The sequence below is a fragment of the Malaclemys terrapin genome, chromosome 2 (genome assembly GCF_027887155.1).
Source record: "Malaclemys terrapin pileata isolate rMalTer1 chromosome 2, rMalTer1.hap1, whole genome shotgun sequence".
Classification (NCBI taxonomy): domain Eukaryota; kingdom Metazoa; phylum Chordata; order Testudines; family Emydidae; genus Malaclemys; species Malaclemys terrapin.
In genome coordinates this window covers 112926406-112954231 of record NC_071506.1, presented here as the reverse complement: position 1 = coordinate 112954231, position 27826 = coordinate 112926406, and the positions used below count along the sequence as shown (strand labels likewise).

General features: G+C 42.8%; 1 protein-coding gene across 1 annotated transcript; it reads left to right on the top strand.

Moving 5' to 3' along the window:
* Positions 1-27826, top strand: TMEM170B (transmembrane protein 170B). The gene is made up of 3 exons (XM_054018195.1): positions 1-586; positions 18271-18441; positions 23792-27826. The coding sequence occupies exons 1-3, from the start codon at positions 490-492 to the stop codon at positions 23920-23922; spliced, it is 399 nt and encodes a 132-aa protein (XP_053874170.1). The 5' UTR covers positions 1-489; the 3' UTR covers positions 23923-27826.

Genomic DNA, 27826 nt, shown 5'->3' with positions numbered 1-27826 from the left:
CAGAGCGGTTCGGAGCAGGGGAGGCGGTTGCTCCGTGTGTGCCTCGCGGGCACCTCCCCCGCCCCTGTCTCAGGTGATGCTGGCGGCTGGGGCGATGATGAGGAAGAGGCTGAGAAGGGAGGCGGGGGCCTCCCGCCCCGCTGCCCCCCGCCTCTCGCCCACCGGGTCCGGCTCGGAGCCGCGCCGACCCGTCCCCTGCCCCTGAGGAGGCTCCGGGCCGAGCCGGAGGCGGCGAGCCAGCGGCCCCCTCCACGCCCCGTCTCCGTCCTCAATGTCTCCCCCGCCGCGGGGAGGCTGCTGCTGCCGCCTTGGAGTCCAGCCGCCCCGGCCCCCTCTCCGTAGCCGCCCCCTCGCCGCCCTCCCCTTCGGCCCGCAGCAGCCGCCTGGGCGCGGAAGGAGCCCGGCCTCCCGCCCGACCCCGCGGCCCGGCCGCCGCCAGCCCCTGGCGGCCGAGGAGCAGCGGAGGAGGCGCAGAGACCCCCGGGGAAGATGAAGGCGGAAGCGGGAGACAACTCCATGATCAACCTGTCGGTGCAGCAAGTGCTGAGTCTGTGGGCGCACGGCACCGTGCTGCGGAGCCTCACCGGTAACCAGCCCCCCTACCCGGCGCGGGGTGCCCGTGCACAGTGCTCTAGCCTGAGCCAGGCCCGTGGGGCGGGGGTGACTCCGAAATGCCATAAGAGCGGGGATCCTGTTAAAGGCAGAGCCCCCGTAAGTGTCGGTGGGGTCCCACATCACTAGCAGGGCCCAGGGGGCTCTCACTTTTGCCTCCATTTGTGGTCAGCGAGAGCTGACAGTGACTTGTTTCTTTCCTCTCTGGGGGCTGGTGACAAAAAGGGGCCAGGTGTGATGATGAGGGTTGGCAACCCCACACTGAGCCAGAGAAGGCTGATGAGTTGTGGTGGGCCCATTAAGCTGCTACACCTGGGCTTGCTGCCAGGGCATGAAGGGGCAGTTAAAAAGGGAAGAGGACAGCCCAATAGCTGGCGGACTAGGGAGAGTAGACCTCCTATCTTTGCTCCCCAAGGAAAGGGCCTGTGCAGAGACCCCTGACTGCCAGAGTCATCTGGAGGAAAGTGAGCCTGGCCCAGTACTATGTAGTTTTTGGGGGGGGACTCTTTCTTTGCTTTACTACAAGGAAGACTACTGGGAGGTCTATGCTAATAAAACTGTTGCAAGGAACCCCTGTGGGAGGGGAAGGAGGGGGACAACTGCCTCAATAAACTCTGGACTTTTGTATCCTACTAGACTCTGCCCACTAATTTTGTTTTGACACTGAAGAGCACAGTCACCTGGATTGCATGGGATGTAGGGCACATCAGTTGATTGTAGGTTGTGTTGATAGGCAGAAGTTTTGTAGTGGTGGAGCTCTTATTGGGCAAGTACTTCCTATACAAGTATGATTGGACTAAGAGGGAGGGCTGAAGTAAAAGGGGTCTGGATTTCTGCTGTACAACCTATTACCTGGCATTGAGAGATTAAGATTAGTAATCTGGTTTTGAAATAAATTGTCTGCTCCTCTTCCCCGTCACCCTGTCTTTTCCATTGATGTAGTTGTGGCTGGAGTTGCTAGATATGTCTTTTCTTTTAAATGTTGAGATTTTATTATAATAAGCATTCAAGACTTGAAAAATTCATTTGCTTTTGGTAATACACCACAGTCTATCATAGGAAAATAAGAAAGTTGAATAAAGCGAGGAAGTAGAAAGAAGTCATAATAGAAGGAAGAGACAGACTTTTTTAAATGCAGCAAATTGAAAAGGTGACAATAAAACATAGTATATAATAAATATATTTTTCTTGTCTCTCTAAATCATAGGGGGCATGACTTTGGAGAGAAGGGTAACAGGACTTTCAACTTGACTAGTAGGTTTTTTTCCCTTGGAGTACTGGGCATAAAGTAAATTTTTCAAGCCTGGGAAGCCTGAATACATGTAGTAGTAATAGTAATAAAAATACACTGAATATATGCAAACATAACTATTGGAAAATTAACTATATTTTATTAAAATTTAAATCCTAGATTCCTAGCTGCCTTTAAGGGAAAAGGATGCCAGAGTGTGATAGACACTTCTGTGGCAGATTTCCTCTTAGTTTCATCATTAATGCTAAGGGGTTTTTCATACCTGACCATCACACAACAAAGTAGATTCTCGTATTAATCATTCAGCATACAAAGGCTGTAGAGCGGTTGCTGTTTATTGTGGTGTTTTTTCCTCCAATCCTCCTTAAAACTGTGCTTTCCCTCAGTTTGTTGCTGTGGGGCCCAGTGTCCACTTGATGCCCAATGTGCATCAAGTCTGGAGGGGATTTGGAAGAAAGCTAAATAGTTATACAGCACCACCACAGCATGTAGTTTCTAACCTTTGAAGACTGGATGCTAAAAACCCCAGAGTGTATTACCAAATGTAAGTGATGCAGGAGAAAGTTGATAGTCTTCCAGAAATTTGTGTTCTGTTTTACTGTATCCACTCCATTCACATAGTCTTTGTGAATCTGAGCTAATTGCTGAGTAGTAAGTAATGAGGGTGATCGTTTGTGCTTATATGGAATTTAGCGAAGGGCTGTGTGATTTATTTTTAGAGCTGGAGCTCTCTTCACATTAATGAATAGTAAAAAATTAAAATGTGTATATTCTACCAATTGGTGTCAGAAATGGGTCGGACAGTTTCTAAAGGTGTGTGGAATACACCTTTTCCTTAATTACAATTGCAATTAAAACACGTTCTGCTTTATCTGTTGCTGACACCTATTGCTGACAATGAGTGACTTTCATAGCATAATATGGCATAGTTTTGAGGAGTTTTGTGTTCGCTCTTTATAAAAACTGTGACTTACGTGGATATGTATTTAGGAGCTTAAAATTATTTTCATTTTATTTTAAATAGTACTCAACAGCTAATGTTAGTGAGACTTATAACTGATTTTTTTCGTAAAATAAAAGAATAAAATAAAATAAGCTTTATATATAAAAAACAAACCTTCCCTCAAAATATTTGACAGAGGTAGAATAAATTGCTTTACAGAGAGTTGGGTACAGTGACACTCCATACAGAGAGAAAGGTGGATGAATGAATGAGTGGTTTGCTTGCTGCCTATTACTTCATTTGTTCTCCTGCTGCATTTATGAGAATTTTTGAACTCAACTGAGTGTAAAGCATTTCATTCTACCTTTGACATGTACAGTGTGTAAGAAGAGATTTTTTTGGATGGAGTGAGGGAAGAAATTTTTAAAAATATCTACAAAGAAATGTAGCCCAGGAATGTATTCAAGAAGACCCTTACGTGTTGACTTGAGGAATCAAACTGGTTTTTGTCATCAAGAGGCCTATCAAAGTTAGATGAACAAATTGACCTTGTAATGATTGTTTGTATAAAACTGTAAAGTTTATATAAGCAAAGTAAAGGTTTGCTGAACAGTTTGACTGAATTTTTAGGCTATACTAAAATGTATTATGTTTAAAGATTACCTCTGTACTCAAGGAAACTGCAGCATTTATTTCCACTATGCCATGTAGCTGTTATGTACCTTTTCTGCATGTTTCCCTGTTGTTGCATATTCCAAGGATTTAAGCTTCATGCACCTGAGTTAGTTTTGTTTTCCCCATCCCTGCACTGTACCTCATTCTTTCTCTACATCCCTGCTTAGAGAGGGAACTTGAAAAATTCTTGCTGTAGAGTGAGTGATTACATCTTCTAAAGTCAGAGTATGTTAGGTTAATCTCAACTTTAGTCTCCACAGTTTACTCTGGACACTGTTTCCTTTTAAAAATGCATGATTTTTAGAAGTGTTGAGCACTTTCAATTCTTGAATTTTGAGAGCTGGTGTTACTTGGCATTGCTGAAAAAAAGGCCTACCGTTTATTAGCATTGTGCAGAAAATAGAAAACCACCTTCACTTCAAAACCAGTTGGGCATTTTGAAGAGCCCTGCTAACTGAGCAAAAATGTTGCCTTGCAGAGCATGGATATATTTATTGCTACATGTCATGACTACATCTCTTTCTGCCTAACAGACTGCTGCTTGCTAGCATCTATCAGTATATGTGGGTTTTTGTTTTTTTTAAATCTAGTATGGCTTATGTTCCAGGCTCCTCTTTTTTTAGACATTATATTGTCTTCGTGTGAGGAATTTTTATGTGCCTTTGTGGAGTAACAGTGTTATTCTTCTGGCAATAACCTATCATACAATTACATAAAAAAGAAAAGAAAAAGGCACTATGTTAAAGTTGCAAAGTGAAGCACTTCTACGAAATGCCAGGATTCAGTTTGCCTGTACAACCAGTATTCGGCTCTCTTGAGCATATGCGTTATGATAGTGTTTAATCATGTAATTACAGACTAGTTTTTCTGCAGAAGCCTTGCCTCATTCAATGAGTGAGGAGTCTTCAATATTTCTAATATACTCATCTAGTGTATGGCCTCAGGTTTATTTACTGCACCCTATTCAAACCCTGGATTGAATACAAAATTATGAATTTTATCCTGGGTATTTTCTAATTAGCTGCTGTAGTATGAGTGCTTCACAAACATGAATGAATTTATCTACACAAGACACCTGAGAGACTAAGTGGTGTTATATCAATTTTACTGAGGGCCTAGAAAGATGAAGGCCAAAATTGTCAAGTATCCACAAATTTTGGGTGCCCAGTTTGAGACACCTAGAACCTGTTTTTTTCCCCCAGAAAACTTAGCATGTTATAACCATTTTTATAGCATATTATTTGTTCAAAGCCCAGTTCCAGTTGACTTCAGTTATAGTTGTGAGTGCTCACACTTACGCAGATCTGGTCCCAGGTGTCTCATGGGCACCCAGAAAAAGAAAAACACAGCTAGAGGCCAACTGAGGACATTTGGTTTAAGTGACTTCACTAACATCACACAGAATCTCTGTGGCAGTGGCAGAGATAGAATCTAATTCTCTAGGTTGGCTTTCAGCTTCCTTAAACATGAGACTTTGCTTTCCTCTTCCTGCAACCCCCTGCTTTATTCATTACACACCATCTAACTTCTGCAACAAATGAGGTAGGGATTCTACACATGACAGCCTCATTCATTACCCAACCCTAAGCTATTGCCAGAGCCCCATCTATGCTGTGCACTGAATGAGACAGTGGTCGTGTGGAAAAATTTGTATGTGATTGTATAATAGACTGTCATAATTCATAAGAACAAGGGGATTTCATTAGCAACCTCCTGGTATTTCCTAACTTTTGGGTGTTGGACTTTGTAATCTTTGCATTTTTTCAATGTAGTTCTTTTTTATGTAATGTTTTAATTGTAAAGAGTGTTTTTTTTTAATCACATGGAGCTATATTGAACCCAGCTTGAGTCATCAGTAGGGTTTGGATCTTTTCATCCCCAGCACAGGCCACTTGAGCTAACTAACTGGTAGCAGTAGTAGGCTGAATAGGTGGATCAGGCACTAGAGAGGGATGAGACACATTTTGCCAGCGGGTTTCACAAATATTTGCTGACAACGGAAGAATATTGAGTTTTGGGACTCCTGGTTTCAATTCTATGTCTTGGAGAGAAGTGTTCTTTTCTAGTGATTATATATCTTTCCCTGTTCTTTCTCCCACCTCCACCCCACAACCTGTCTATTTAAATGAAAAACAAAAAAAAACCCTGACTGGATTTCAGTTGGCAGTATCTGTGTTTCTTTCTAATCTTCCATTACTATACTTGATCTTGAACGAATATGACCAACCAATCAATTACAGGCAAACCAGCTAAATCAAAATTTCTGAACTTTAGATACCTAAAACATAGGCATCTAAATAAGTCTTCCACCCCCTCTCATCCCCCAAGATACTGTGTACTGAACTTATAGACTCTAAGGTCAGAAGGGACCATTATGATCATCTAGTCTGACCTCCCGCATGATGCAGGCCTCAAAAGCTGACCCACCCACTCCTGGAAGAATTCTCTCCCTTGACTCAGCTGTTGAAGTCCCTAAATCATGATTTAAAGACTTCAAATCGCTGAGAATCCTCCAGCCAGCGACCCCTGCCCCATGCTGCGGAGGAAGGCGAAAAACCTCCAGGGCCTCTGCCAATCTACCCTGGAGGAAAATTCCTTCCCGACCCCAAATATGGCCATCAGCTGAACCTCGAGCATGCGGGCAAGATTCTCTAGCCAGACCCTCTGGAAAAAGTTCTCTGTAATAACTTTTAATATCCCATCATTGACCATTGTTGCTAATTACCAGTGATGGCACGTTATTGACCTATTGACTAAAATCATTTTATCCCATCAAACCATCCCCTCCATAAACTTATCAAGCTTAATCTTAAAGCCAGAGAGGTCTTTCGCCCCCACTGTTTCCCTCGGAAGACTGTTCCAAAACTTCACCCCTCTGATGGTTAGAAACCTTCGTCTAATTTCAAGCCTAAACTTCCCGAAGGCCAGTTTATATCCATTCGTTCTCGTGTCCACATTAGTACTGAGCTGAAATAATTCCTCTCCTTCCCTGGTATTTATCCCTCTGATATATTTAAAGAGAGCAATCATATCCCCCCTCAGCCTTCTTTTGGTTAAGGTAAACAAACCAAACTCCTCGAGTCTCCTTTCATACGACAGATTTTCCATTCCTTGGATCATCCTCGTGGCCCTTCTCTGTACCCGTTCCAGTTTGATTTCATACTTTTTAAACATGGGAGACCAGAACTGCACACAGTACTCCAAATGAGGTCTCACCAGTGCCTTGTGTAACGGAACCAGCACCTCCTTATCCCTACTAGAAATACCTCGCCTAATGCATCCCAAGACTGCATTAGCTTTTTTCACGGCCATGTCACATTGCCGACTCATAGTCAACCTGCTGTCAACCAGGACTCCGAGGTCCTTCTCCTCTTCCGTTACCTCCAACTGATGCGTCCATAGCTTATAACTAAAATTCTTGTTATTTATCCCTAAATGCATAACTTTACACTTCTCTCTATTAAATTTCATCCTATTACTATTACTCCAGTTTACAAGGTCATCCAAATCTCCCTGCAGGATATCCCGATCCTTCTCCGAATTGGCAATACCTCCCAACTTTGTGTCATCCGCAAACTTTATCAGTCCACTCCTACATTTGGTTCTGAGGTCAGTAATGAATAGATTAAATAAAATCGGACCCAAAACCGAACCTTGAGGAACTCCACTGGTAACCTCCCTCCAACCTGACAGTTCACCTTTTAGTACGACCCGCTGCAGTCTCCCCTTTAACCAGTTCTTTATCCACCTCTGGATTTTCATATCGATCCCCAGTACTCAGCACCTGTGGAAAATCAGGCCAATTACTTAGATGTGTAACTTTAGGTGCTCAAAGTTTTGGCTGGAGTCTGTTTTCAAAGCCTTTCAAAACAGCATATTCTTCAAGCTATTTTAAAATCTTGTTAATTTTGAGTCCAAGCAGGATGCCTTCCATGTTAGTGAGGGACTGCTTGACCTGGCCAAGGCCCTGTGGCAGATACCAACCGCCATAATGCCCGCTGCAAAACAAACTGAGGAGAGGTAACAGGTACCTCTCATGGGATTTGAGTACTTCTTTGGTCACCCCAATCTGTGCTCCTTAATTGTGTCTGAAGTATAAGAAAAGTCAAAATTGAGTAAGTGTCCCCAGGGGCCAAGAGCCGCAGAAGGCTTTGACCTTTTGGGGATAAAAAGTCATACACTCTGCTTTCTTATAGTTGTGTGTGGCTAACTGTTAAGGCCTTATTGCTCAGTTATGACTTTCTAACACAGGACAGGGTGATTTCCTTTGTCACAAAGCTCCAGCATGACAGCAGAGAGGAAACTTTAAAGACAGTTAAGGTAGTCAAATTAGTGGCCGAAACAACCCTACAGGCAGCAATGGATGCCTCAGACACTGTGGCCAGGTCTGTGGCCCCTATGGTTACAATGTACCGAGTCTCTTGGCTCCAGCCATCTTTAGAGAAGCCAAGGCCATGATTGAGGATTTGCCCTTTGAGGGCTTAGGCCTGTTCAATGAGTGCAGAGCACTGCCTGTCTGCTCATTCAAGGACTCAGTCCTACCTCTGCTCTTTGTGGATTTACACCCCACTACCATACTGCAAGCCATATTGCCCTCAGCCCTATTAAAGACAGTAGACACTATCTTCTCATCCTAGGCAGCCTGAATATCAGACCAAGAAGTGAACATGCCAGGAAAATACAGCAGAGGATGCCAGCCTTCCTCAGCAATGCACCCCTCCCACAACATGTCAGCAATTTGATGGTACCATTGGGAACCACTTTGGATGCAGTCTAGAGAGCATCACCTTTGGAAGTTTCCTCACCTTATTCCACTGCATGTCATTCATGACATTTCACATATGGACTGGAGATCACTGCCCATGCCACTCCATTCTATTCTTTACCTACTACCCACCCTCTTTCTCCAACCGATTTCAAGGACCCTTCCCATGAGAGCTTGTTACATACAGAAGTAGCCTTGTTACTTCATCTAGAAGCCATAATAGAGGTTCCACCAGAATTGAAGGGAAAAGTCTTCTACTCAAGGTGTTTCTTCATTCTCAAGAAGAGACGTTTTTGTCCTATCCTAGATCTGAGGAGACTCAGCAAATGCATATGCCATATCAGAATGGTAGCACTTGCATCCATCTTTCTGTCTTTTCAACCTCAAGACTAGTTTGTGGCTCTTGACTTGCAGGATGTATATTTCCATATAGCCATCTATCTAGTCCACAGAAAATATCCACAGTGGGGCCCTACCATTACTAATATAGAGAGCTGCCCTTTGGATTCTCCACAACACAGAGTATTTACTAAATGGCTGTCTGTGGTGGCAGCACATTTAAGGAGGCAGGGCATCCAGGGCTACCCATACTTGGATGATTGGCTGATCTGAGGCAATCCCAAAAGGAGACTTGAACAGTGTTAGTGTATGTCCTTTCTCTGTTCTCTCAACTAGGTCTCCTGGTGAACGACAAAAGATGATAGGGTTCATTAGAGCTGATTGATTCCTGAACATCAAGAGCCTGCCTCCCAGAGGACAGGTTCCTGTCTCTCTCGTTGAGAAGTGACCTAAGATCAAAACCTATGGTGACATTTCAAATGAGTCTTGGATTCGTAGGTCATGGTAAAAATTCCACTTGTGGTACTGACCACTACCCCAGATCAGTGCACAGCCCATCATTGCTACCGTTAGGGTTCAGAATAAGCTCTTACCTGACACTCCAGCTAACACTACTTCACCTTTAGAGGGAAAAGAGAGTATTCTTTCTCTTCCTCTGGCTCAGATAGCAGCAGGGAGATGTCATCAACATATTCCCCAAAGTCCTAGGTCATTTGATCCCTGTCTTTTAGAGAAGGGAGACTAGAGCATATACCCTAGGCTTAGAAGCTTAAAAGGGACATGACCCCACCGTACCCATCCCTTAGCCTCCTAAGGCAGTGGCTCTCAAACTTTTTTACTGGTGACCCCTTTCACATAGCAAGCCTCTGAGTGTGACCCCCCCCCTTATAAATTAAAAACACTTTTTTGTATATTTAACACCACTATAAATGCTGGAGGCAAAGCAGGATTTGGGGTGGAGGTTGACAGCTCGCGACCCCCCCATGTAATAACCTTGCGACCCCCTGAGGGGTCCCGACCCCCAGTTTGAGAACCCCTGTCCTCAGGCATACCTATATCAGCACCACTGTCCCTACTGGGTGCTATGGGTCTTACAGCCAGCCAGGAAGTCCGCATCTACAGTTTCAGCAAGAATGAGGTGTCTGTCCATCAAAACATGGGGAGCATTGCAGGTGGCCCAACCAGCAGTCCTTTCAACTGAATAGTCACGGGAGCAAGACTTAAGAAAAGGATCCATAGGCTGAGGAGCACAATGTTTTTGCTCCCATCTCTTCTTTGTCATGTGATGAGACTTTGTTCCCACTTTCACTAACTTGCAGCCCAATACAGACTTTTCAAGAGCTGTTCTGTTGCATGGCAGACACAAGAGTCCAATGGAAGCTTTCCAGGGGAAATCTCATAAATTCCTTGACACGTTGCATATTACTCCTCCAGGACATCTTGTGATGCCAATAAATGAGAACATGCTTGAGCCAGCTGTCACGCTGTCTGGAGTGGCTCATGGCTGTAAGTGCCTACCTCAGGGCAGACTGTCAAAAAGAAGGCAGTCACCCAAACTGGTGGTATGTTCTATCATTAGAGTTCATCAAGCCAATGACAAATGTAACACTCTCGCCATGGAGTCACAGACAGTTCCCTGGGCAGGGTGGATTTGATTTAAATCACTAGTCAGGAAGACTCAATTTAATCATGGATTTCTACATAAAAGGGCGTTCTTGTTGGTTGTTATAACTTCTTCACAACTCAGAGATAGATGTGATTTCATTTTTAGAAGTAGACAACATTTTTAAAATGATTTATTTTGAAAACTTTTTAGATTAGTTTTTTTGCTTCAGGTGATATACTGTTGCTATGTGACATACATGATGTGACTGAAACACTATCATTAGCAGATAACTCTGAAACTATAGAAAATGATGGTGATCTTGAAGGTGGGTAGTCTTCAGAATCCTGTATGTTGAGGATGGATTCTCCTAAACAAAATAAGTCGATGAGGTTATTTATTATTACCATACTACTCATTTAGTATTACCCATTGCATTTACTGACACTCAATACTACTTTAAAGGTGAAATTGTAAAAGCAAGATCTGCCTATTTCAGCTATTTATTTTTTATCACAACTGCATCTAAAATGATAGTACCATAGAGTAACAACTATATTTTTTGCTCAAACATGAGAATTCAAGAATAGTCCAGAAGGAAGACAGGCAGTCCTTAAAAAAGAATTATGAAATAAAAAAAGTTTACCAACCTGAAGATCCTGCATGTTCAGACATGTTCCTTTCATCATCTTCAGTGCAGCGGAAGCCCTCCTGCACCCCGTCCCCCAACTCCCTGCCCTAAGCCTCCTTTGGGGGGAGGGATAGCTTAGTGGTTTGAGCATTGGCCTGCTAAACCCAGGGTTGTGAGTTCAATCCTTGAGAGGGCCATTATAGGGATCTGGGGCAAAAATCTGTCTGGGGATTGGTCCTACTTTGAGCAGGGGGTTGGACTAGATGATCTCCTAGGGTCCCTTCCAACCCTGATATTCTGTGATTCCTCCTGAGAAGAAACACTTCTCGTGATGTTGTTTCATTTGGGCAACCAGGCCTGGCATTTCTTTGTTGCACTGTTTGCATTTTTCACACATGCCTCTCTTACCCACAGGTAGAGGAACTTCATTAAAATATTCCCAAACTGGGTCTCTTTACAGCCTGCTGCCATTATAGGTTTTCCCTTCTAGTGAGAGAATGGTATGTTAGATCTCAAATCAATGAAGACTACACTCAGACCTCAAGACTTCTGGAATATGTTGCTCAAACAGTTTCACTTTTGTTTCTACTGCCTGTCCCTACCTTCTCACATTTATCTCCAGACTTCTTCTTGTCCAGATCTATTCCTCCCCCAACAATCTTCTATTCATTGAACTTTTTGAAACTTGGCACTTTTAGAGAGAGGTAAGGGATTAACTCTGTACACAAATTTGCAGAGGGACAATAGGGTTGAGGTCTGTTATTTCTCACCTCTATATATTTATTTATGTATTTAAAAACATTTTTGCTTTTAACAAGCATGTTATCTCTGGAGACCATAATCCACAGTTTATGAACTGCAAAACTAAGCATCTCTTATGGTATCTTCTAGACCGGGGTGGGCAAACTTTTTGGGCCTAGGGCCACATCTGGGTAGGGAAATTGTATGCAGTGCCGGGGCAGGGGGTTGGGGTGCGGGAGGGAGTGCAGGGTGTGGGAGAGGGTGCGGTGTGCAGGAAGGGGCTCAGTGCAAGGGTTTGGGGAGAGGAGGGGTGCGGCGTGTATGAAGGGGCTCATGGCAGGGTGTGGGGTGCAGGAGGGGTGCAGAAGGACCTCGGCAGGGGGTTGGGGTGTGGGGTGCAGCAGGGGGCTCAGGGCAGGGGGTTGGGGTGCATAGGAGTGCAGAGTGCAGTAGGGGGCTCAGGGCAGCGGGTTGGGGTGCAGGAGGGGTGTGAGGTGCAGGCAGGAGGCTTAGGGCAGGGAGTTGTGGGGTGGGGTGCAGGAGGATTTCAGGCTCCAGCCCAGCGCCTCTTACCTACAGCGGCTCCGGGGTGGCAGCAGCGCGCACCGGGGCAGGGAAGGCTCCCTGCATGCCTGACGTGGCCCCACGCCACAGCGCTCCAGGAAATGCTGCGGCCCCTGGGGGAGTGGGGGCAGAGGGCTCTGTGCGCGCTGCCCTTGCCATGCCTCCAGGTAACTTCCCTGAAGCTCCCATTGGCTGCAGTTCCCCATTCCCGGCCAATGGGAGCTGCGGGGGGCAGTGCCTGGAGGCAAAGGCAACACACGGAGCCCTCTGCACCCTGCCTGAGGGCCGCAGGGAAGGGGTGCCGGCTGCTTCTGAGAGCAGCGCCGGGCCCGCGGTACCATAGGGGGCAATCCCGCGGGCTGGATCCAAAGCCCTGAGTGGCCGGATCCGGCCCACAGGCCGTAGTTTGCCCATCCCTGTTTTAGACTGAGCAATCTATACAGAAGCCCCTGGAACACGATAAGATTGGGTCCCTAATCCATGAACTATTGGAACTCATTTAAAAAAACTTTCCTTAAACATTACATGAATATATTGCAGGGGTCGGCAACCTTTCAGAAGTGGTGTGCCGAGTCATCTTTATTCACTCTAATTTAAGGTTTCGTGTGCCAGTAATACATTTTAACATTTTTAGAAGGTCTCTTTCTATAAGTCTAACTAAACTGTTGTTGAATGTAAAGTAAATAAGGTTTTTAAAATGTTTAAGAAGCTTCATTTAAAATTAAATTAAAATGCAGAGCCCCCCGGACCAGTGGCCAGGACCCAGGCAGTGTGAGTGCCACTGAAAATCAGCTCGCGTGCTGCCTTCGGCACGCGTGCCATAGGTTGACTACCCTGATATATTGTCTTATACTATAGAATTAGAATTTATAATCCCTATTCCATGATGAGATACATTATAGCTCAAAGGTATCTTAATTAAAACTATCTTGCCGCTCAGGCAAGCTGGACTTAGTGGTAAATCTTCACTTACACCAAAAATCACAAAATAATCAGGTTGCTTCCAGATCCAAGAAACCAATCACTTGCCTCAGATCAGTGGGTACCCTAGATCTTACACCAGACACGACCGCCTATAGCCAATCCTCTAATAAAGTAACTTCAAAGATTTATTAATTAGGGCTATGTCTACGCTGCTGCGGTAAGTTGACCTACGCTACGCACCTCCAGCTACGTGAATAATATAGCTGGAGTCGAAGTACCTTAGGTCGAGTTACCGCGGGGGGTTGACGGGAGAAACTCTCCCTAGAAACTAGGAAAAAGAAATGTTATTTATGACTTAAAGCAAGCAAACATATACACACAAATAAGTTGCAATCTAAATCCTAAGAGGGACAGAGTTGTAGTGATCTGTCAATTCAAAATGTCTTTCAGGGCAGACCCAGGGGTAACCCTTGGTGTCTCCAGCTTCAATTAGTCTTGGCCCTGTGAGAGTTCAAACAGCAAAGAGATGGAAAATATTCCTGTGTCTTTGTTTTATTTTTCATTCAACCTCCAAGTCCATAAGATGAACTTCCTTACGTGTAGCATTTCCAAAGTATGATATGGCTATTCACCACTCCTTTATATTGCGATGTTCCTTGATGGCCTATCTGATTTTGATTGCCCTTGTGGATGGGTGGGGGAACACTCTCTTCCTATTTGCGTTCACAAGTTTAGAGTGAACATTTTCAAAGTTACAAAGCAAAACTTTCATATTTTCTTATAGCATGTAATAAAGACATTATAAATGAGATTAACACATGCAGCAACCTGCAAACATTCTATAGCGTATATATATTGTTATAAGACTAATACCTGTTTTGAGCAACACTAACACATAAGTGAACTGGTCTGGTCTCCAGCTATCAGTTTGTTGGTTCTTAGTTAATGCCTGCAACTTTGGCAGGAGTTGGCACTAGACCTGGCAGCATCACAACAGCCAACTTACTATGTCAGACAACTTTATCTCTGGCACCTACACCTGAGGCCTAGAGAGGAAAGATCGATTCCTATCAGGATGGTTTGAACAATTTTACACTCCACCTGTGCCTGGCTCACTGGATAGTGATAATGGCGCATGGATGGGCAAAACAACAGTGACCACCTAAGGCCATGCCCCATGTCAAGGAACCAAAAAAGCTGGACTTGTTGGGACTAAAAAACTACTCATCCAATTTACAAACGATGATTTCTAATTACCATGTTTTATTAGTGAAATACAATTATTTAAATTGGGGTAGTGCTGATAAATTTTTACATAAACTTCCTCTGGAGAGTTAGGGAGAATTCTAATCTCCTGCGGTGGCCTCTTCTTCAGCTGCTTATGCAGAATCATTTTCAAAACAGCAGATTTGACTCTTCAGTTAGGAGCCGCGTAACTCCCTAAAGAATGCTCTCTTCCCCTTCCCCACCCCCTTCAATTTGAGAACAGTTTTTCATCGCTTAACTATGGACTGATGGGTAAAGGGGATTGTAGAGGTGGGGTACTCCATTCAATTCCAGACTCTCTCACCTCACATATCCCTTCCCCATCCATGTTCAGGGACCTTTCTCACTAGAGCACACTACATCAAGAAGTGGAATAATTTCTAAAGCTGGTCTTACACTACAGTTAGGTCAACATAAGTGTCTATACTACAGTATTGCTCCTGCTGCTGTAAGTCGCCCACTACACCAGCTTAATAACTCCATCTCCACAAGCAACGTAGCACTTAAGTCTGCATTGACCTAACTACGTCATGTTAGTGTAGACAGTGTGTTGACTGTTCCGGCTGTCAGTACTCTACAATGCCCCACACTTTGAGTTAAATCGGTGCAAACGAATACTCCTAGTGAGGACGCATACCACTGACAGACAGAGCTAGTGTGGACATGCCAAACCAATTTAATTACTGTGATGGCTGTACATCCACATAACTTAAGTCAACTTCATTTTGTAGTGTAGACTTGCCCTAAGTCTTGGAGCAGTTGAAGTACCTCAAGATTACAGGGGAAACCGGTTTTATTACCATTACTTTTGAATACCTAAGAAGAAAGGGGTTTGACACTCAACTGCAACAGTTGAACATCTTCATCCACATGTTCATCTTAAGAATGATCAGTGTTCTCTATAATTCCCTCTGTGGATCCACAGAACTGGTATTCAGGTCTTGCCCTAAGGTCATTTGGGAATCCGCATGAAAGTCCCCTTAAGCTTATTTCTACCAGCTTAGGTTAAAAGGTATGCTGAACCACCAAGCGAGTTAAACAAACATTTAGGGAGAGCCACTTGGAGCTCTGCCTTTCCCCAAATATCTCCCAAGCCCCTACCCCCTCTTTCCCGGGCAGGCTTGAGAATAATCCCCCCCAAGCTCCTACCCCCTTTTCCTGGGAAGGCTTGAAAATAATTGTCCAAAGTGATCAAAGACCCAACCCCTGGATCTTTGGACAATGGAAAAATCAGTCAGGTTCTTAAAAGTAGGATTTATTAAAAAGAAAAGGTAAAAATCATCTCTGTAAAATCAGGATGGAAAATAACTTTACAGGGTAATTAGATTTAAAGACCCAGAGGAACCCCCTCTAGCCTTAGGTTCAAAGTTACAGCAAACAAAGATAAACCCTTATCAAATGCCTGATGGTAGTGGCAGCATACCTGAGAAAACAAGCTAACCAAGTTTTTCCTTACCTAGACAGCCTGGTTCATTTGGGAGAGATCTCCTCAGCATGTGACTTTATCCATTATCGGATACTCCAGCCTTTTGCTTCCCTCTGAGTCAGTCAACAAAGAGAAGTTGGTTTTAATTCCTACCCAAACAATAGAGTTTATAGAGGCATTACTGGACTCCACCACAGCAATGACTTATCTGTCTCAGCTGAGATTCAACTGCATAGTAAGTCTGGTCAATCAGTTACAAGCCCAACCTCGGACATCAGTAGTTTGCCTCAGTCTCCTAGGGCACATGGCCTCTCACACTTTCATAACTCTGCGTGCCAGCCTTCACCTTCAATGCTTGCAAGAGTGGCTGACGTCTATATATCCGCTCAACAGACATCTAGACATGGGTTAGTGGGATCTGCACTCTCAAGTCCCATCATGATTAAATTGGTGGACAGATCTTCCAGAAGTCTGCAGAGTTTACCCTTATTTCCTCTATTGCCATCCAATGCACAGATGACAGATGTTTCCAGTCTAGTATGGGGGAATTCACCTTGACCATCTCCACGCTCAGACCTTATGGTAACTGTGGTTCTTCGAGATGTCCGTATATATTTTATGACCAGCTCGTCTTCCCTGCTACTACGGACTCCTTTAACATATGGAGTCTATATTGGCGAAGGAACTGAGAGGTGGTTGGGATTGCCTGGGTCTTTATGCTCTTGGGTGGGAGGTATGAGGACTCATGGAGTGCATGTCCATACTCAGCAGACACTGTTGGCCAAAAGAATCCAAACCTGAGCACCTGGGGTGCATGCATATCAAGAGCAGAACAGTTTCTTCTTCCAAAACAGTGGATGCTGTCGTCTCTTGCACCTTATTCTGTGGTTTTCAGATTTGTTAGTAGTTCTCTCATTCCCATGTACCTTCCATGATCCTTACTGCTCCTTTACTTTCAAAGTAGTAGTAACCTTTGTCTGACATTTAAGAAGGGGACCTGTTTGTCTTCAAGCACACGTATTACATCATTAAGAACTTCAGTTTTAGTGGTTACTTAGCTGTGACAACATAATGTAGGCATATTTTGAAGAAGTAGTAGAAATTACTAGACTGACATTGTTGACTAATTGTAAATAAGCAACTAGAAATATAAAAATCATTTGTAACTTGGCTCTTTGTAAATATTAGGTTTTTTACTTAGGTACAGTAGAACCTCAAAGATATAAACTCCAGAGTTATGGACTTACCAGTCAACCGGACACCCCATGGAACTAAAATCCTCCATCAGGCAGTAGCGCAGACCAAAACAAAAAAGCAAATACTGTACTGCCTCTGGGCTTTAGCCCCTAGGCTCAGGGCTTCAGCCATGGGGTTTGTGGTTGCAGCCATGCGGGGGGTGGGGTGGTGAGGAGTCTGGGGGGGGGGGGGGGGGGGGGGCTTCTGACGCTTAGGAGCACCAGGGCTCAGGGCTTCAGCTCCATGGCTCTGATCCCAGTTCAGCCTCACGGAGGGTGCTGGGGCTTGGGGCTTCAACCCTGTAGGGGTCACCGCGGCTCAGGGCTTTAGCTATGAGGGGAGCACCAGTTTCAGCCCCAGCGCTATCCCCGAAGCTAAAGCCCCGAGCCCTGGCACCCCCAGCCCCCACTGAAGCCGGGAGCAGAACCGTGGTAAGCCCTGAACCCCAGCCCCCGCGTGGGGCTGAAGCCCTAATCCCCAGCATCCCTCCCGCCCACAGGTCTAAAGTGCTGAGCCCTGCTTCTCCCCCAGGGCAGAAGCCCTGCCCACCCAGAGCCCTGACACACACACACCCCGCCCCTTTGCGGTTGCAGACCCAACCCCCCCATATGGCTGAAGTCCGTAACCTTTTGTTCAGAGCTACCGAACATTTCAGAGTTCCGGCTGTGGGGAAGAAAAATTGCTAGGGCCTAAACTTTAGTTGGCTCGGGCCTGAGCTTTGGTTTTTCCCCCACAATCCACAACACGGCCAACCTCCATTCCCAAGGTTCCAAGGTTCTACAGTAGTTAAAATTCAGCTCCTTTAGGGTTAATTTGTTCATCAGAACTCTCCATTTAAGTTTATGGGTAGCTAGGGTACTAGCCTTCATCTTATTTTCCCCCTTTAAATCACTAATCTTTGCACCTTTTTAAGCTTCCTTGTTAAATATTTTTGATAAGCTTGTTTGCATGTGACAGTTGAATAGTTCTACAGTAGATACTGTATATTAGTATGAAAGTACAATGAAATTTGTTTTTAAAAACAGCTCAAGGGAAACTGGTTGCTTCAGAGATACACTTCTGATGAAGGTGGACCCAAATTTTACTTGGAATTTTTGGATATACTTGGGGGTGTTTCTTTAAGATGGTTGGCCAAATAGGTACAGTGTCTTGAGCACATACCACTATCTTCAGATTGATATCTTCTGAAGACAGAAATCAGTGTTTTTCTTAAAAAATACAGTATTTCTATACGTCTTGCTTTATAATTAACACATCAGAATATTAACTTTTATTTGACTGCTTTCTTTTCAGAGATGTGGTACTGGGTTTTCCTATGGGCTCTCTTCTCCTCTCTCTTTGTCCATGGTGCTGTGGGAGTGTTAATGTTTGTGATGCTGCAGAGGCATAGGCAGGGGAGACTAATCTCTGTCATTGTGGTCAGCATTGGATTTCTGGGTTCTGTATCTGGAGCAATGATAACCAGTAAGTCTATTTTGTTTTTTACATATAGTTTTACATCTGATTTTCAAAAGAGCATTATTTCTTAGCTGTTATGGTAACTGTTCATACAAATTTGTTACCTTTAATCATGTAGTTTTTTCTATGAGAATGTCAACTTGGTTGCTCCTTCTACTGTGTGAAGATAAAGGCAGTACAGAACTGTCAGAGGACTCCTCAAATCTGTGTCCTCATATTTGGAAACCATGGGGAGACCTCTGTTCTGGGAAGGGTGTCATTCCATTCTTCTTCACTGAGACTGGAAGTGACAGCTTCCCAGTCTCCTGAGGTTCTGTGATGAGTGTTTCTAGTTATTGGGAGAAAATCATGTATTCTTAGGCTTTGTCTACACTGCCAATTGAACGACAAAACTTGTCATTCACAGCTGCTTAAAAAAGCCCCCTTCTCCCCCCGAAAGATAAAAGTTTTGTCGCAGCAAGTAGCAGTGTAAACAGCTCGTTGGCAGGAGCACTCTCCTGTCGACAACGCAAACCCCGCAAAAGTGCCGACAAACAGCATTTACACTGGCAGACTTTTAGCGTCACGGCCGTGTCGCTAAAAGCTGTATAGTGTAGCCAAAGCCTTAGTCTCACGATAGTTTCCTCTGCATTTGGCTTGCCACAGTGGCTCTGCTGGTCTTGTCCTACTTCCTACTCCCCTGATGGTTAGGCCACCAATAACCTCTATGTCTTGGATCCCTGCTTTGAACCAATATATGCTCTGACAGGAAACAATTGCCCTGAAGGAGTTAGTTAGACCTCTGAGCAATCAGAAGCAGACTAAACAGACAAGCATTTTTCTGACAACGTGGGAAATCCTCTCTTCTAAAGAAAAAACCTCTCCACTCACTCATCACTCAATCATTGGACCTAAATGAGGAACTAAGGCCTTGTCTTGTCTATGTGAGAATTGCATGGGTATAACTAAAACAGTTCAGAAATGATTTAGTTAAATTGGTGCAACCCCTTTATGTGAACCTCCTATTTTGGTTTGACTGCATTATTCATTTAGCTTAAGTCAATTACTTAACAATTTAAGCTGAATCAAAAAGCTACTCTTTAAGGAACATAAGAGTCTACGCAAGGAGGTTGCACCAACTTGACTAAATCTGTTTCTAAATTGATTTAGTTATACAGGTATGACTTATCATGCAGACAAAGCCTAAGAGTTGGAGTAAAGCCCAAAAAAGTAAAGGGTCAGAAATTTGTTTCATTCATTAAAACAATGCCCATATAAGGAATTTTCTAGCACTAAAGGTCAATTGGTAGAACAGAACCACAATAGACTACGGGAGTAATCTCAACCAAGGAGTCATCAGTATCATCAATGGGATGAGCTAAGTTAGATCTAGATCTCATTGAAAACTGGATAAACTGAAATCAAAAGGTTCTTGCTAAGGTGTAGGGACCATAAAACCAAGGCCATTGACTCCCTACCTCAGCTATAGGCAAAATGTCATCCCTATTCCTTTTTCCCCATTTCACTCCCTGGCTGGAAGTTTGGAATCTCTGTGCCAGGAGAAGGAACATTTTGTTAAATGCGCTACACCTAAATATTGACAGAGCATGCAAGTTGTCTAATGGAATTTAATATTTGCAGACAAGAAGCTGTAAGATATTGATTAAACAGCATTGGACAATGTTATGCATATCTGTTTTCTTCTTGCCACGGTGTTCTAGATGCAGGAATTTTGGATACATATATTCCTCAGATGTTGTTTTCTCTCTTCTCTCCCCTACTTATTTGCTGCCACTTTTCTATTTATTATGTTGGCAAACTTCAACCAGTGTGTTTTTTTGGCTCCATTCCAGTTGTGCTGTGTTTATAAAATGAAAATTGCTTGACACACCCTAATTTGCAATTTGACAAGAATAGATTAAAAGTCTCTCAAACTACTAAATTTTGAAAGCTTTACCGCAATGAATTTTTTTCACCTAAATATTGCAAGCCTTTCCAGAACTCTTCAATCTCTGTCCTAACTATTAAGACACTAGAATTTGAGTCCATTTTTTAGGAATGCTGTTTGTTAAAACCAAGCAGCTGGATTTCAGTTTGGGCTGCATTCACCAACATAAATTGTCTCCAATTCAGGAAGAAGGGCTCTGTCTAAAGAATCTGTTTGATTTTGACCGTGACTAGGCAAGAAACATTTAGGAAAGAGTTTGTGCCAGGTGGTTGAAATAATATAAGCGTGGTATTTCTGGTGAGATACTGTAGATAGCAGCACAGAATAGTTTTTCTGAGAATTAAAAAAATCCCTTTTTACCTAACCAACCCTAGCAATACCTACATGGAGTGTATTGTTTTGACCATAGTACTTTGTCATTTGGAATAGTGGCATGCACTATGGTCGGTATGAAAACAAGATTTTCTGTTTTTGGAAGGCGCCAAATTAGATACATAATTCGACATGTTGAGCCTGATGTACTTGCTGAGAATCGGTTCAAAGTAGTGTTTTTCCTTAAAGTTAATATTCCTTGCTTCTGTTTACTTTGGCAGACCATCCCATCATACATTGACACTACAAAGCGCTCTTTTCATGTTTAAACTAAACCTATCTTCATTAACTAGTGTTACTATATTCAAACATTTAAAAAAGAGGACACTCCACGGGGCCCCAGTCCCGCCCCCGGCCCTGCCCCAACCCCGCCCCTTCTCCAACCCCTTCCCCAAAGTCCCTGCCCCAACTCTGCCCCCTCCTCTGAGCACCCCGCATTCCCCCCTCCTCCATCCTGCTCTGATCTTGGTTGGGGGTTGCTAAGTGCTTCCCTGCTCCCCACTCGCACTGCAGTCCCTGCACCCCCCCCGCCCCTGCAGCCTCTGTGACCCCTGCTCCCCACTCGCCCTGCAGTCCCTGCACCCCCCACCTGCCCTGCACCACCCTGCCCCTGCAGCCTCTATGCCACTGCCTGCCCTGCTCCTCCTCGCCCTGCAGCCTCTGCGCCCCCCGCCTGCCCTGCACCACCCTGCCCCTGCAGCCTCTATGCCACTGCCTGCCCTGCTCCTCCTCGCCCTGCAGCCTCTGCGCCCCCCGCCTGCCCTGCACCACCCTGCCCCTGCAGCCTCTATGCCCCTGCCTGCCCTGCTCCTCCTCGCCCTGCAGCCTCTGCACCCCCTACACCCCCCTGCCCCTGCAGCCTCGGTGCCGCCACCTGCCCTGCCCCTGCAGCCTCTATGCCCCTGCCTGCCCTGATCCTCCTCGCCCTGCAACCTCTGCTCCCCCACTCACCCGGCAGAGGGAGAGCTGCGGGCTCCACGTGGACTCAAACACTGTTCTGTGCTGCTCTGCAGGGGAGGAGGGAGCGGGGAGGGGGAGGGACTCTGGCTGCTAGAGGCCCCAGTGGCTGCGAGCGGCTTTCAATCAGGCCCCGCCATCCAATCAGCCGAGTCGCACTCTGCATGAGGGGAAGGGGGAAATCCCGGACATTTCTACTTGATTTCTAATCCCCCCCCCCCCCCCCCCCCCCGGACAGCCATTTAACGCTGAAAAAGCCGGACATGTCCGGGGAAACCCGGACGGATGGTAACTCTACATTAACGTCAAATAGTGTTCATATGTTCTCCCTACATTCTGGAGCCTGAATAGGTTGTTTATCTTTTCCTTGTGATCTTTAAGTACTTAACTGTAATAAAGTGCATGTAAATTTTCCATACTAAATGTGTACCATTCCACCAACCTTTTATTCCTCTAAGAAACTTCTTCTAATGCTGAAATAGGATGTGATGCCCTCCATATGTTTTCTGTGGGCATGGAAAATAAGGAAAATAATGAAAATGGATTACTGTGATCCAAATCACACTAGCACATGGGATATCAAATGAAAAAAATGAGTTGCTCTTAACAAAACTATTGTAGGATCTTACATTCTTCTTACAACCGCTGATAGATTGCAAAGGTACAGTAAGCAGGACTTCATAGCTTCATCACTGGTATAGCAGTGGATGTTATTCCCAACTGTTGTTCACTGCTAATAATGTCACTTTTACTCACTTTTCATCACTCGTGAATGAGACAGCATGATTTTATTCTTTGACCTTGATTTGTGAAACATCACGTACTGCCCATGTGATGTGATATTTAGCATGAGGAAGCTGGTGGGAAGGAGTTACTAGCAGCAGTCTTGTTAATTTACAGTACAGTATTCTATTTTTTAGTTTACCCAGAACCTGTCCTGGCCTCTTGGCACTAAACAGACTTTTGATGAAAGCCAACACACAGTAGTGCAAGAAAAACTCTTTCCTCGCTATTCAACATTGTATAGAACAGTGTTTCTCAAACTGGGGCTGCTGCTTGCTAGGGAAAGCCCCTGACGGGCCAGGCCGGTTTGTTTACCTGCCCTGTCTGCAGGTCCGACCGATCGCGGCTACCACTGGCCGCGGTTCGCTGCTCCAGGCCAATGGGGGCTGCTGGAAGCGGCGTGGGCCGAGGGATGTACTAGCCGAGCTTCCAGCAGCCCCCATTGGCCTGGAGCAGTGAACCGCGGCCAGTGGGAGCCGCGATCAGCCAGACCTGCGGACGGGGCAGGTAAACAAACTGGCCTGGCCCGCCAGGGGCTTTCCCTAGCAAGCGGCAGCCCCAGTTTGAGAAACACTGGTATAGAACATTAAATTTACATTTTTTCATATATTCTGCAGGGTGATAATGCAACATTTACTAGTATTATGCTTTTTTTTATGTACCTCTAATACAACTCTTAAAGACTTTAACACTGGTAAGTCAGAATGATACTGACTTGCTATAATGAAATTGAGTGTAGTCTCACTAGAAAATAGTTTATGGGGAACCCAGTTGAAATGTATAACATTGTTGGGTGATATAAATATTTTATGTAAATGAGCTTTGCAAAATTCAAATGTTTTTGATGGAGTGAATAAAACTATTTTCTTCATTATAAGCATTGTTGTAAGGGGTTGCAAGTACACTGTATCAGCTGCTAAATTTTCTTGGCAATTTTGCAAGACTTCTTTACACTAGTAAAGAACAGAAACAGAGATAAATAGTGTGAAAATGTCTGGGGAAACTGCAAAACTTAACAAATTACAAAAATAAATACATAAAATAGGTGTATAAGTGTATTTGTTTGAAAGTTAGGAACATTTGTGTGTATGTAATTTCCTAGGTTTTTAAAAAATGCAGTTCATCTGGGAAACTATACTTAATTCCGATCATAACAGCGAGAGAAGTACAGCAAATTGGCGTTAATAATTCTGCAGTAATAGTTTGATAACAGGTTTGGTAATAGAATATGTTGAGACCTGATATTAATCATCTTAAACCTCTGCTTTGATCTTTTGTTCATGTAATAATTTCACATGTTTTTTCTTGTGATTCTAGGTGCAGCAGTAGCTGGAATTTACAGAGTAGCAGGGAAGAACATGGCTCCTTTGGAAGCACTGGTATTTGGAGTTGGACAGACAGTACTGACATTGATTATCTCATTTTCAAGAATTCTTGCTACACTTTGAGACTTCTGTGAAAATAGTCAGTTGATATAAGGAAACCTTTTGTCTGCAGAGAAGCTCCCTGAAAGTGGCTTCAGTGGCTGGTGGACATGGATTAGTGCAACAGGAAGCATACGGGACCTGTACTTCAAATCTAGTTCAGTTAAGAGGGAAAGGACTGCCCTCTAGTGTCCACACTGTTGTACTACTGCTCAGCACCTTATGTGCCTCAGTCACAGGGAAGGTGCAATTAATGGATATGAAGCTGTGAGATAAAGCACCTTGAAGAGCTGCCAATCAGGTTAACACTTGATGATGAGATCATTGTTCTTAACAATGTTGAAATACAGGGACATTTCTGAAGAATCGGTACATGTGCCAAACTTGAAGTTTAATTTTTTAACTATTGATAGTGTGAACATTTGAAGATGAGTGCTGTGAATATATTCCACATTAATTCAGGTAAACTAGTAAGGTACTTGCATTTCTTTAACTGAAACCTACTCAGTGCTGAGTGTTACCCCATTCAGCATATGAAGTAACTACTTGGTTTTTGAACTGTACATGAGTATTACTGGGATATAGGACTGCAGCAGGTTTATTCATAAAATTAATGTGGTTAGCACTATATGTAGGAGATCTTTAGTGAAGCAATTCTTTGAGGTTCACCACGTATAGAAGAGATTTAATGGTTTTATTTCTACATACTTAGTATTTTCTCAGTCCCAAATCATCAAGCAGACTGAGAGTAAGGCAAATTAAGTACAATCTATTATGTGAATTGAGAAATGAAATTTAAATTATTTCTTTATTCATACATTATTTTGTTTGAAATGTAGGTATTCATTAACCCTTCTGAAAAAGGTACTTGCTGTTTATCTTCAAGGAAATAAGTTGTTTCCAGTGTTATGTCAGAGAAGTTACTTGTTGCAATTAAATCTTCTTTTTAATGATATTTAAAAACCAGAACCAGTCTTTAATTCTGAAACATCTAATGTTTAAAACATGGCCTAATCTAGGCTCTGAAAGAGAATAACAAAACAAGTAAAGAAACAATAAAGAAAATTGAAAGGGATTTTAAGAAATATTTTGTGTGTGGTACATGATTGTGCCGGTATTCTGCTGAACAAAAATGGTAAGTTTAATGTTAAGATATCCGGACCATCAGTATCAAAACTCGGACAGTAGTGTAATGCATGTACTTCCTCATTTCTGAACACATTTTATCTTTGGGATAATTAGATATGTGGAGTTTTCAGATATTTAGCTTTCAGTAGACTTGTGTTCGTTCTTCTTTAAAAGGAACAGTGGTGATGTGCGTGTAAAATGCACATATAAAATGTTTCAAAGTGAATAGAAATTTTAAAATATTACAGGAGTGTAGAATTCAGAAGGGCTAAGAAGGTCTGTGTGAGGAAAGAGGGAATCATTCATATCCTGCTTCAATGGAGTACTTTACAACAGTTGAATAAATGTGTGCATAGAGAGAGACGGCTTATGCACCAAAGATGTTGCTGTCATGATGTCCAAGATTATTCCAGGCCTGCTGAAACAGTAGTACTTGCAGCACTATCAAAAGGATACTGTCACAATGGTTACTTAAAAATTACTTTGCTCACTACTTCAAAATACAATAAATTAAAATCTGATTTTACCATTATTTCATCCATATACATTGGTTTATCAATTATTATTCATAATTGGTAGGCTGCTGATATTATTAACTTTGTTCTTCAAAAACACTTTTGTGTTTGTGAAAAATATGGAGAGCTACATGGACTTTCCAAACATAGGAGAGAACACAAGTCAAAATATAGGTATATAAATCTAGACAGTGTTCATTTAAGTATTTTGGCTTTGAATCTGCTTTTTTAACACACACACGTGTCAATGTGTCCTTTTTGGATTATTGTGAATGTCTTCAAATACTAATTCATTTTTCAGTTAAATTTTTTCTTCCCACCTGATACTTTGTCATAAAAAGATGATGCAGTTTAGTAGATATAGAGATTATTTTCCAGGACAACATTAAATTACTTCTCCATATCTGTAGATAATGATTTAAATTTTTGTCATTAACTTAATATATGAAAAAATAATTGATTGCAGGTTGTCAAGTCACTGACTTAAAAAAAAAACTTATAAATAAATAAAATAACTGAAGTTATATTCCTTTTAATTTAATGTGCCTTGGAGAGAGAGATTTTAGGGGAAGGAATTTAAATAATTTTACTGTCTTCTTACTGCTTGTTCTCATGTTCCTTTTACTAACAGATTTGGTTATCTGATGCAATGGTTTAATCAACAAAGTATTGGGAGGAATAATGAATTCTTATGACATGACAAAATCTGGAACCACATTTTATCTGGATCTAAAAATTCCTTTCTTAAAGCATAGTCTTCAGTAACTTGAATAATTTCAAGACTTTTTTTAGCTTTCTCTAGAAAGCTGCATCTTAGACTTTAGATTTGTTTGCACATCTAACTAACTTGCTGTTCAATTCATAACATTGTCGTCTTATGACAATTTAACATCTTCAGTCTCACTGTATTAAACCAATGACCACAAAAGAAGCCATTACTAAGTTCAGAAGTTTGAATGAAAATTCAGATTTCACTGAATGGTGAACTGTGCTTTTCACCTCAATTGAGGTGCCAGTGAAGTGTTTGCTAATGTGCGCCTCCTTATGATATAGGTCAGTATTTTTCATATGAAGGAAACCTCTGCAATATTAGGACCAGCTGTTGAATGCTCTTAAACCTAATACATGCTTGAGCTAAAAAAATACATACGTTGCATACAGAATTGTCACTCTCTAAAATATGGTGTGAGTTGCTCAGTTGTCTATATGTACTGTATGGTACTAATGCTTAGCAACAGTAGGCAGTCAGACCATTCAATATAATGTCCAAGTGGCTCACCAGATGTCAATAGGACAAAACTATCTGCTCCGAGGGAGAATTCTTGTTAACTGCTTTCCTGTGTGGGGGAGATATGAGGATGAATAGCTTGTCACAAAGTACAGTATTAACTTACTGCCTTTCCATATTAAAATACAGTATTTGAATGAGCAAGCAGTTACCAGTGGGGAAAACATCTTAAGTAGCCTTATGCCTTTGAAAGAAATAGATCAGTTTCAGCACTGAAGTTTTATTCCAATGACTGCTTTGGGGAGTTGGATGGCTGTTGCACTCTTTGGCCCTTATTATAAAAAATGGCTGTAGTCAAAATGAAATGTATACACGTAATAATTGGGAATGGTCTTTTTATAATCAATCTTGTGAAAAATGTATTCTAGAATTTATGCACGCTAGTAATTCACGCAACCTCTCATAGTAAATTTCTTGGGACAGTGTTATTTCTTTTATTGTAATAGTACTGTGCAGTATTTCAGGACAAAAGCATCTTTTATATGAATGGCACTAAATGGATACCCTTGATGTTGTTGTTCACTATTTTCACAGTAGTGTAGAAGTGCAACATATCTACACAATTCTGGTCTTTGGAAAAATGACTGAATATGGTAATTGATGTGAAGAAACTTCAACCACTTTCTTGTAACTTTAAGATAGAAACTCTGTTGGTTTTTCAAGATTTAAATACCAGTTCTATTTGATTATTAGCTATGCATCACTATTTAAAAAAATAATTCTGTTTTCGGATAGCTAAAACAGCTGTATTATATGAAGAAAATATTTCAAATCTTTTTAATTTTTGGCGATAATCTTCTTATGTTTGTTGAACTGATCTCTGTGTACCATGGTTAGCAGTGTAATTCTGGGCATACTCCTCAATTGTTTCCAGCAACAAATAACAGTAGTTAAACCAGTTTTAATGTACAAACACAGGGACCAAAGAGTGATTTAAAGATACTCCTGTCTTTATCTGTAATGTTACATAGCAGTATAAATATATTTCTAATATTCA